The following is a 12214-nucleotide window of genomic DNA, read 5'->3' as shown; positions in this document are numbered from 1 at the left end:
AGACAACACCATGGCAATGTTCTATATCAACAAATGTGGGTGCATGTTCCTCTCCCCTGTGCTAGGAAACCCTCATGTTGTGGGACTTCTTTGTAGAGCACTGAATACATCTGCAAGCATTGTACCTCCCTGGAGTACAGAACGAGTTGGCGGATTATCTCAGCAGTTCGTTCCATGGCCTCGAGTGGTCCCTTCACTGGGATTCGGCAACCTCAATCCTCCATCAGTCTTCCCAAGATAGACCTGTTCGCCATGCAACGCAACAGGAAATGCCAGCGATTTTGCTCCTTCCTGAATCACAGCCCGGGCTCCATCACAGATGTGTTCCTCCTCCCATGGGGAGGCCATCTCCTACATGTGTTTCCACCTATCACTCTCGTTGACAAGGTGCTCCTCAAGATATGGAGGGGACAAGCTTCGGTGATACTGATAGCTCCAGCCTGGCCCTGCCAGCACTGGTACACATCACTCCTGGAAATGTCCATGAAAGCTCCAGTCACCATGCCACTCTTCCCAGACTTATTAACTCAGAATCACAGCTGTCTCTAACACCCGAACCTCAAGTTGCTGCACCTCATGGCGTGAAAGCTGCATGGCTGAGCCCAATGGAACTTTCTTGCTCGGATAAGGTTAGACAAGTCCTCCTTGGCAGTAGGAAACCCTCCATGAGAGCCACCTACTTTGCCAAGTGGAAGAGATTTTCAATCTGGTCGGCGCAGCACCAGTTGTCCCCAACGGTCACCTCTATGCCATTTCTATTAGACTGTCTTGTCCATGTCGTCAATAAGGATTCACTTGGCCACCCTCTCTGCCGTCCACCCAGGCGCAGAGGGCCACTTGGTCTTTGCTAACCCTATGGTCAGCCGCTTCCTTAAAGGTCTCGACAGGCTACACCCGCATGTCCGACAGCCTGTCCCAGCTTGGGACCTCAATCTGGTCCTTTCCAGACTCATGGGACCACCCTTTGAACCTTTGACGATGTGCTCCCTGCTCTATCTCTCGTACAGGGTAGTGTTTCTGGTAGCGATAACCTGAGCCAGGAGTGTGTCTGAGCTCAAGGCACTGACATCAGAGCCCCCTGACACGGGTTCTATAAAGACAAGATTCAGCTCAGTCCTCACCTGGCGTTCCTCCCAAAGGTTTTCTCCCAGTTTCACATCAACCAGGACATCTTCCTCCCAGTGTTCTAACCTAAGGCACACTCCAGCGGCAGGGAGCAGAGGCTTCACTCATTAGATGTCCGCAGAGCGCTGACCTTCTACATTGAGAGAACTAAGCCATTCTGAAAGACGGTCCAGTTATTTGTGGAAGTGGTGAACAGAACGGAAGGTCTTCCTGTCTCCTCTCAAGTTATCTCATCATGGATCATATCCCACATCCGTGGGTGCTACAGCCTGGTGAAGGTGCCCACTCCTCTGATCACTGCGCAGTCCACTAGGGCTCAGGACTCTTCAGTGGCGCTCCTGGCACAGGTTTCCACCCAGGAAATCTGCAGAGCAGCACTGTGGTCCTCCATACACACTTTTACCACGCACTATGTGATCACCCAGGAAGCCAGAGACAATACAGACTTTGGAAGAACAGTGCACCAATCAGTGGACGGCTCCGACCCCACCTCCTGAACTCGGCCTTGTGAGTCACCTAATTGGAATGGACATGAACAAGCACTTGAAGAAAAAACTGTTACTCACCTTCTCGTAACTGTTGTTCTTGGAGATGTATTGTTCATGTCCATTCCAATACCCACCCTCTTACCCCTCTCTCAGAGTAGCCAGCAAGAAGGAACTGAGGGGGTGGCGGGTCGGCAGGGCTCTATATTGAGCGCCATGAAGGCGCGACTCCAGGGGGCACCCAGGCTGACCCGACAGAGGCTGTTATGGGAAAAATCTTCTTGCGATCATGCACATGTGCATGCACACACCTGATTGAAATGGACAACAAATCTCGAAGAACAACGGTTACGAGAAGGTATGTAACTGTTTTTTCAGAGGAAGACAGCCCACTTCCATAATTTACCAATCCAGTAATTTAAATGTACACATTTAATGCTCATAGCCCCCATCCAATGATTGTAGTGGAAATTGTGCTGAAAATGGTGTCCCTATGCAATAACTAAAGAAACTCTAGGAAGTCTCTAGGTACCATGTTTGACCTCAGATCCCCAGACTCTCTGGTGTTGTATTTTACTGGTAATACTTTATCATAAGCTATTCAAGATTTGTTTTTTATTTAACACTTAGTATTTTTTATTTTGCCATTTCTGAGATTATGGAATTGGTAGTATTATAAGAACTTGTATGACAGATTCATTCTATTGTTGTAAGTATGGCAGTGTGGGTATCATATGTTGGAATAAAGTTTTTGTTATTATATATCAACTGCAATAACATGTATATTATGGGTACATTTCTGTTGTGCATTCTCTGTTTTATGTTATTAGGTTATTAAATCATGGAAAAGGTCATACATTTTATACCTTCTAGGATTCTTTCCTTTATGGTCAACTGTAGCTTATTTTACACTAAATCAAAATGCCCAGTGATAAAAAGAACATTTTTTTAAGAGTCTGTACCATCAAAATTGATGTAACTATATACTTTCATGGTCTCAGAAGGAGGGGGGGAAGCAAATTTTAAGTATTCCTTTATAATACAATGAATAAATAAGCTCCATTTGTACTTCAGTTCATTGGTGATTGAAGTGTTATTGTTAAGGCAATTCATAATATTTTAAAATCGCTGTCAGATTTCCCCCATAATTTTAGTTATTTTCATTCACTATTTTAACTCATTTTTTAGAAGTTTAGTATTGAAATTTTTCTTCCCTAATAATTCTTCATTCTTCGTCATGCATAGGTTTTTATTGTTCACTTACTCATAAGTGTTGGGCTGCTCAAACTAGATTTTATTTTAAATATTGAAACACTTTGTATTTTAAATCCATGTAAGGAACTACATGGATGGTGGAAGAATATACAGGAAAAGACGAATGCAGATATGATGTCTGCCACCTTTATGGTTTCTTTACAATAGTAAAAAAAAAAATTGAAACTGTATGTTAAGTTAAGTTCCTAAATATGGATTTGGGAGCCTCGTTTTAGGCATCTAATTTTTAAAATCATGGCCAAAGTATTTTAAAAACTTTTATTTTTATCAGTTTTTTGTGTATATGTGTGCAGCATATTTTATATATATATGTATATATTTACATCTGTGCAGAAAGTCTGGTGTAACTGATCACTGTGCTTTGGATGACAATCATGCACTTCATCTAGCTAGGAAAGTTGTGAGGAGTTTAAATTACCAAAAGAAAGTAGATGTAAGTATATATGCGATTTTTTTGAACGTAATGAATTTTCTAAATTAAAATGTATAATTTTTCCTTTTTTTGCTGTTTTATAGCCGTGCTGGGCCCAGGATATTAGTGAGACATGGTGGGCGAGGTAATGTCTTTTACTGGACCAGCTTCTGTTGGTGAAAAAAGCTTTTGAATAACATAGAGCTGAAGAGGAGCTCTGTGTGCCTCAAAATAAGAGATACTATCTTACCCACCCTGTTTATCTAGTTTTTCCTTATTATTTGTATAGTGCATTGATATGTCTGACATTAAATACATTTTTAACATTGAAAAAAGACACGGTTCTTGTCCCTAAGAGCTATCTGTCTAAAGGGCTAATCTTGCAAGTATGTGCTCCTATATGCAGTCCCAGTGAAACTGATGGGACTACATGCAGGAGTAAACAGAGGTTTGGGGGTAACTGTAAATTAAGGTAGACCCAATTCCAGAACATACTTAATTTTAAGCGTATGAGCAGTCAGTCCCATTGACTTCAGTGAGACCTCCTCATGCTTAAAGTCAGGTACATGCTGAAATACCTCCTTGAATCTGGGTTTTAGAACAAAGGAAGTGGAGAGGGAGGGGGTGCAGTCAAATCATTAATAATTCAGGTTTATCATGTGTCTTGTTGATTTTAAAATAATAAGATAGGTTTGACGTAAAGGGTGGATGGCTTGTAGTGGAGGCAGAGGTGAAAGTAAGCCAGTACGCTCTGGTATGGCATACTGGCAAGAGCCGGTGCGCCGTACCAGGGCAGATAGGTTTCCCCTGGCGGCAATTTAAAGGGTCTGGGGCTCCCAGTAGCATCTGGAGATTTTGACCCTTTAAATTGCTGACAGAGCCCTGCTGCCGGAGCCCTGGGGAAGCAGTGGTGGGACTCAAGTGGTGATTTAAAGGGCCTGGGGCTCCTTCCGCAGCTACTGCCCCAAGCCCTTTAAATCGTCCCCATAGTCCTAGGGAGGTGGTCATGCTCCGGCGGCTATTTAAAGGATCCAGGGCGGCGGCAGCTCCTACTGCCCCAGCCCTTAAAATAGCTGCCGGAGCCCCGCCACTGCCTCCCCAGGGCTTTGGTAGCAGGGCTCCGGGGAAAATTTAAAGGGCCCAGGGCTGTAGTGGCAGCTGGAGGACCGGGCCCTTTAAATCACCACCTGTGCCCCCGGCTGCCGCTGCTACCCAGGGCTCCGGCAGTGTGGCTCGGGTGGCAATTTAAAGGTCTGGGTCTCCCACTGCCGCTACCCTCCAGGGCCCTTTAAAACGCCACCCGAGCCCTGCTGCCGGAGCCCTGGGGTAGCGGTGGCAGGGCTCTGGGGTGATTTAAAGGGCATGGCGCTCCTGGCTGCTGCTACTGCAGCGGAGCCCTGAGCCCTTTAAAGCTCTACCAGAGGCCAGGGTAGCGGTGGCAGCTGGGAACCCCCTCCGATGGTGATTTAAAGTGCCTGGGGCTCTGCTGCGGTAGTGGCAGCTGGAGCCCCAGGCCCTTAAATCGTCCCTGAGGCTCCCAGATGGTAGCTCTGGGGTGATTTAAAAGGCCAGGAGCTCCCAGCTGCCACTGCCCCAGCCCCAGGCCCTTTAAATCCTGATTTAAAGCACCCAGGGATTTAAAGGACCTGCCTCTTCCGGTAGAGGCCATGCCTCTTCCAGTTGAGCATGCCCCCCACCCCCCCATTAAGGACTCCAGAGTACCGGTAAGTCCTCTAAGTTACTTTCACCCCAAGCGGAGGAATTGGCTTAAGTCAGAGGGTCAGATTGAGGAGATAGAGTACACTGGCTGAAGGAGGAGAGAGTATATAAACATAAGTAATGGCCTGGAAAAAATATGTTTCTCTTTGTGGTGTGCCAGTCACCCTGGTATCTAGTTGGGGAGAAGGGTACTGATATGCAAATGGCAGAAAGATGCAAAAGTTTTGGTAAAGTGGGAGGAATTGTCAGTGTAGAGCATGGGCAGAGGTGAGGTGTGCAGTAGAAGGAGTTAGGGACAGAAAGAAGGTGAGGACTGATGCTGTTCAGACCCTTCTGTGTAAGGGGCTTGAACTTGATGCAAAACAAGGCGGGAAGCGAGTAGAGTGATTTGAGCATGAGTGGTGAAAGGGTAGATATGAACAGGGTAGTTGGTAAATTCACTAGGCTGTTTTGGCTTATTGTGATGTGAAATAATTTCTTTGTCATTTTAATAGCCTTATTAAATTGCTGCAGGTGACAGTAGAACCATCAGAAGAACCTTTATATCCTGCTGATGAATTATATGGAATAGTTGGGGATCAGCTTAAAAGAAACTTTGATGTCAAAGAGGTATAGATAAAAATGTAGCTACAAAATACACACACAAAATACTTTTTGCACTCAGTTTCCATGCAGGAAGGCATGCTTCATTTATTCCTCAACATTTGTCTTCAGAATACAGCTATTGGGCTTGATGAATCTTCCATTATTATAGGATCTTCTAATGTTCTAAATGTTCTTGTTTTGGTAAACCCAGTAAAATGTCAATGCATTGTTAAAAATGTAACCTTTTTCTATTATTCTGTTGAAAAAAGCATCAACAAAGGTTAGAGTTTAATAGTATTTTAAAAAGGTTGCCAAGACTACAGTTAACTAATGCATTCGCAGAGTGTTCTATATCACGTAGCCACTGCTCAGATACAGTATTTTAGCTTTCTTTTTTTGCTAATTCTGTAGAGCTAAATATAAAGGATTCTGTCCTGATTTAAGGATTCTCGAGGCCTCAAACATAACAGAAATAGTTCAGCTCTCCCAGCCACACAAACAGGTCTCACCCTGCAGAGCACTGCTCCACAATATGTAGCACTATTTTGCACATCTACTGATCACGACGTGCTCTTAGAGGGCCCTAAGGCCTCAGTAACAGCTGCACAATCAGTTCACACACTGTTTATGGGTTGGGGAGGAGGACTGTATTCTCTCCAATCCCCCTTGCATAAGGTCCCATGTGCAAAGCCTATTTACTGAAACTTTGCCTGCAAGACCAGTATTTGGTCTGTAGTTAAGAGTCCTGGCTTGAAGCCTCCTTTAAATACTTTGCCAGGAGACATGAAGTCTCACTTTCATTACAGGGACACTGAAATACTTTAATACTCCAATTTCCTATTCTTTAAAACTGACATTTCTTTTGACATGTGTTTTGCTGGTTATGCTCATATGATTAGTCACAAAACCGAATCTTGGTAATTTTAAAACTGATCATCCATTGTTGAATGACAGTCCCAAACATAAGCAAAGCTTCATATGCATGTACCTCTAAAGAGACGGGCAAATGCATGTATGTAGGTTTTTCTATCTTTGAAATGTATAGTGAGTGTATCCATTTTTGGTTAATATGCCTGGAAAAAACAGTTTTTCCATCTGAGGTGGGCGTAAACAGAAGAACTTGCTTAAAATTCAGTTTTGAAGGTGTGTAAAGTTTGGGACCTGATGTTCTCAAGCTTTAAATCTCCTTTAAAATAGACCCTCTTTTCATGAAAATAGAGGTAAAGCATAACTTATAAGGCAAAAGAGTTCATTTTCCCCCAGTCTAACTTTTGCCTGCCATCAAAATGAAATGGTTATTTCAAAATCCCTTGAATAAATGATGGGAAGTTAAATTTCAAAGTGCACCCTGTCTTTCTAAGCAAATTTCAGTGCAAACTAAAATGAGGAGGGGAGCCTAATTTTCCTCTTTTTTCCCCCCCTTAAGGTTATTGCTAGAATTGTAGATGGAAGTAAATTTGATGAATTCAAAGCCTTGTATGGGGATACCTTAATCACAGGTATTTAAAACACATATATATATATATATTTTAAATTATTCTGTAAATATTTCTCCCAGTTTTACTGGTGGCATCATTTTGTTTGGCTCACCCATTGTGCTGAGCTTTAAAATTATTTAATAATAATAAAAAATTCTTTCCTCAGGAGACACATCATTGCTCAAGAAAACAGTATTAGCTCTGCATTTTTATAGTGAAATCAAAGTACCTGAAAATTTGTAACTTTTTGTTGTTTTTCTTTTTTCCCTGTTCAGGATTTGCTAGACTATTTGGTTACCCAGTAGGAATTATTGGAAACAATGGAGTTCTCTTCTCTGAGTCAGCAAAGAAGGCAAGTTTAATGTGTTGTTGAGCCTCTTTTCAAATTTTAATTGAACATCGTTACTGAGAAGTCAACTATTGAACCAGAATTTCCAAGAGGAAAAATAGCCTTTTTTTGTAATAACTGATGGACGAGTCTGTGTGGGTATTTGATGTGAACATGAAATGACCAAAATTGCTTGATAGACTTTGAAAGTAATTGACTTTATTTTATAAAAGACGGTCTTACCATAACTGTTTCAGATAAGAGGCAGACATGGTAACAGGAAAGTGTAGTTACAAGAAGAGCAATCAAAGCTGTATGAATATGACACAGTTGAAGTAATAAATTCTAAAATCTCCAGCTGTTACAGGAAAGTTAATACAAATGCTTTAAAAAGTAATTGTTAGATGAAATTCTAAACTTTAAAATTGAAATGGTACAGTAAATCATAATTTTTCTAGTGATTGGTAAGAATTTGGTCCCAGTCAAAATTTCTGGTGTACTCTTATTTCTCATTCTGGTATCCAATTTGTTGGCTTACAATAGGTTTGCTTTTCATACTTCTCCTTGGTAACTCCTGAAATAAACTAACTAATAAAGATATAATATACATCAGGGATCGGCAACCTTTGGCACACAGCCTGCCAGGATAAGCACCCTGATGGGCCAGGCTGGTTTGTTTACCTGCTGCGTCTGGGCCGATCGTGGCTCCCACTGGCTGCGGTTTGCCGCTCCAGGCCGATGGGGATGGTGGGAAGCGGCGGCCAACACATCCCTCGCCCTGCGCCGCTTCCCGTAGCCCCCATTGGCTTGGGACGGCAAACTGTGGCCAGTGGAAGCCGTGATCAGCCGAACCTGTGGACGTGGCAGATAAACAAACCAGCCCGGCCACCACGGTGCTTACTCTGGTGGGCCACATGTCAAAGGTTGCCAATCCCTGATATACATCCTTATATCTTCTTTACAACCTCGGTACAATGTGTTTTTGCTCCTTTTTTAAAAAACAAAAGTGTTACTCCAATACAATGTTCTGAACATGTGAGCGCTTTTACACAAGGATCAGGGAACAGAGAAGTTCTTTAGGTGAGAAGGTGGCTACTGGCCAAGTTTGTCTTACTTAAATATGGGATTCTGGATTCTTTAAAGAAACAAGCAACAAGGCCAAACTGAATTTCTGTTTTGCAGGAAGAAGGGCAATAGTTATCCTAAATCCTGGTCTCTTTTGGTGAAATCCTCACAGAACTGGTGAGGAAGTTAGTGCAGGAAGACTGAGGGAAAGAGAGAGCTTTTGAGAGAAAGCTGAAGAGGGGAAAAGATTTTGCTTGGCTCATAGGTGGCATGAAACAAGGCACAAAGTTGAACTGCGCATAATGGAGAATACTTTGAACTTTAAGGATTGCAATAAATAAGACCATTTTCTGGTGACATTTGTTTTCTACAGCTCTCTGCAGCTTGTAAAGACCTCATTACCCTTTTATACCGTCAGTATTCTCTGTTGATCAGTATTGCAAAAGCTTTCCTATCAACAAGAAAGCAAGAGAGTATTTTTTCTCTCTCTCTTATTATTTATGCCATCGTATCTGGCACTATAAGAGTAGTTTATCAACCTCCAACCTCCAGATAGAGTACATGTTCAGAACAATGGAATGATAGTGTTCAGAGTCTTCCCATGAAACTTGGTGGTAACTCTCAGCCACTTCTGTCATCAGACTTGTCCAACTCATATTCTCCTGTTAAATGGCAGAAAATTTAATTAACACTGAGTTACGGTTGCCTAGTAACTGGTGACCCTCCAGAACATCAAATTCAGCACAAATCAGACTTCTGAAAAGCAGGAAAATAAAGAGTTAAGGTAAATGTCCATGCAACCTCTATTCTGCCCTCTGGAGCTGGCAATAGCTGCTGAGAATTATCTGCATTCACTTCGGCTGCATTAACTATGTGAGGTGTAGTGTACTGAATGGTGAAGGAGTGAAGTGGAGCAATCATAATGATATGAGCAAGGTCCTGAGCAGGGCCGGCTCCAGCTTTTTTGCTGCCCCAATCAGTGAAGGGAAAAAAAACAAACCCGATTAAGCTGCCGCCTAAGTGTCACCAAAGAGTAAGAGACGGAGCAGAGAACCTGCCTACTGAAGACTAAAGCGGAGCACTTGAGCTGCCGCCGAAGTGCCACTGAAGACTAACATGGAGCACTTAAGCTGCCACCGAAGTGCTGCCAAAGACCTGGGTGTGCCACCCCAATAACCGATGGAGTGCTGCCCCTTTCTATTGGCCGCTCCGGGCACCTTCCAGGCACCTTCTGCTCCAGTGCTTCTTTCACTGGTGCCTGGAGCTGGCCCTGGTCCTGAGAAATACCAGTTTTCAAAAAATCCACAGCAGCCTCATGAGTAAATGTTCAAGTTTCATGGGGTATATATGGCCACCAAGACACCCCATCCCAAGGTTAGTAAGGTCCCCAAGATCCCAGAACACACAGTGGTCAGAGATCGGGCTCTCCCAGATCCCAGTGCACATACAGAAGGGAAGAATTCAGAGCTGACCACCCCTCCCATTCCTAAACCCTCAGCTTCCTGTGCTACCCCTTCCCTTTCACCTGAGTCCCCTAAACCCTCTTCCTTTCCCAACCACCCATTCCCACTTATCCCATCTCCATAGTACCCCCATTCCTTGCTGCAGACCCAAACCTTTTTTGAAGCCCTAATCACCTCTCCCTCCCTTGTGAATATTCACATGTGTATTTTGTTTTCTTTTAAAAATAGTTGCAGCATCTTGTGAATATTCTGCTGTATTCAGATTACATTTCTAAACCCTCCCTCCCAAACAAAAATACCAACAACCCCCCTTGACTCCCCCCCCNGTTGTACCGTCAGAACTGGTGGAAGAGTGTAGACCATCAGAGCAGATGGTGAGAGGACCTGTACTGGGGACGTAGCCTGTAATGGAAGTTTCTTTCCCCAACAAATTTAATTGTTGGTTTATTACCTGAAGCAAGAAAATTTATATCCCACCCCCCCCCACACACCTGGACAGAGGCAGCTTTTTCACAGTTGTTCATAGTTCATTCTCAGATATCTGCCCAGGGTGCATTTCAAACGTCAGAGTTGCTAGAATCTGTGAACTTAATGAAATACTATTCTTTTCCCCTTGTGACGGTATTTTGGGAATACCTTGCTCAATGGCCCCACATGTGGATTGCTATTCCTACAGTACCATGAGGCATAGCAAATTTTAAGACAATCTGTGCAAGCACATGTATTTTAGAGCATTAAGAAGAGTAATCCTTTTAACAAGGAGGACTTCCCAACCATAGTGAGGGCCGCGCTGGTGCTCCATTATAATATTGTATGAAATTAGGAGGAGACTATAAGAGAGAGCCTCTATGCATCCATCAGCAGCATAGCAGCTTCAGAGGTGTTCAGTGGCCCATCTGTCTCAATGAGATGTCCTCAGATGAAAGAGAATACCTAACGGAGATTAGTACAGCCTGAAACAGTAGCTCTGAGACATGTGAATTGCTCCTTTCATGTCAATGAGTGCTCCCCTCCACCAAGTGCTGGAGAGTTTCTGATACCCATTCTTCGCTCCTCACACCTCAGCCAGTCTCAGCAGTGTGTTCTTGGTGCATGACCCAAGCATGTCTGTTCTAAGCTCACCACCCAGAGGGCAGGGCTTCCCCAGATCCTGGCTCACCTCAGAGAGGTATAGGGAGAGGGGCTTACACCCCCAGAAAGGCAAGGGCCCTGCCGAACCATACTCACATGGGGAGGGGAGCAGGAAAGGAAAGTTAACACTTCCCCTGATCCTGGTGCACACATGGGACAGAGAGCTGGGCTCAGAGACCATGGGGGGTGGGGGGTAGGAACGCTCAGATCCCTGCTCACAAAGCAAGGTAAGGAGAGGGACTTTCCCCAGAATAAAAATTCCCCTTTGTCAAAGGCAGATTGGAGCAATATGCCTGTTTTGGTTTGTTTTTTTGGTTTGTTTTTTTTTTAATTTCAGATTTCTGCCCTAGGTTGGATTTTTGCTCACAGTGACTAGAGTGTTGCTCAGAATTGGTAACCATAATGTGTCCTTGAAGCCATCCAGGTTCTGTGACATAGAGATAGTTTTATGGACAGTTAGCACTTCACTCTGTATATTCTCAGTGTAATCCATGGGGTGCACGACAGACCTATGTCAGTATAACTACACCACTCAGGGGTGTGAAAAATCCACATCCTTGAGCAACCTACTTATACCCACCTAACTCCCTTCTCCCCCCTCCCCCCCATGTAGACAGCACTTTGTCAATTGGAGGGCTTCTCCCACTGACATAGCTACTGTCTTTCAGGGAGGTGGATTAATTAGGCTGATGAGAGTTCTTTTGTTGGTGCAGTAGAGTCTTCACAAAAGCAGCACAGTAGTGCAGCTTTAGTGCTGTATGTGAAAACATGCCCTTAAAGTGCCTAACTGGAGAAGCAAACTCTGTTTAAAAAAATGTTTTAATTTGATTTCCTCCAAAGGGAAGGTGGGTGCCATGCACTCTGTTGAGGTAACTTTCAAGCATCTGAGATCCTGATGTGATGATCTGAGCCCTGGTTTGGTCTCTGTACGTGAGCAAAAAATGTTACCAGAACATGTCAACTTTAAGAAAAGCTGTTGTTTTATTTCCCTCTAGGGGCAGTATCTTGGGAACCCCTTTTTCAAATGGCCCCAAATTTGGATCACTCTCTGTATCCTGCTTCCCCATGAAGCACACCAAATTTCAAGGCAATCTGATTAACTATACAGATTAGAGTATTTAGAACAATCAAACTGCAAACAGAAAGCT

At 43.6% G+C, this 12214-nt stretch overlaps 1 protein-coding gene across 1 annotated transcript in view; it reads left to right on the top strand.

The window, feature by feature from the left end:
- The window catches only part of MCCC2 (methylcrotonyl-CoA carboxylase subunit 2), a 79887-nt gene that overhangs the window by 44988 nt on the left and 22685 nt on the right, over nucleotides 1–12214 (top strand). The window contains 4 exon segments of the mRNA XM_032769590.2: nucleotides 3219–3318; nucleotides 5530–5625; nucleotides 7028–7100; nucleotides 7355–7431. Coding sequence (XP_032625481.1) covers nucleotides 3219–3318; nucleotides 5530–5625; nucleotides 7028–7100; nucleotides 7355–7431 — 346 coding nt within the window.

This window comes from Chelonoidis abingdonii, chromosome 6, assembly GCF_003597395.2.
Source record: "Chelonoidis abingdonii isolate Lonesome George chromosome 6, CheloAbing_2.0, whole genome shotgun sequence".
In the NCBI taxonomy this organism is placed as follows: Eukaryota; Metazoa; Chordata; order Testudines; family Testudinidae; genus Chelonoidis; species Chelonoidis abingdonii.
Note: the sequence above shows the minus strand (reverse complement) of the source record. Positions and strands in the feature narration are given on the sequence as shown.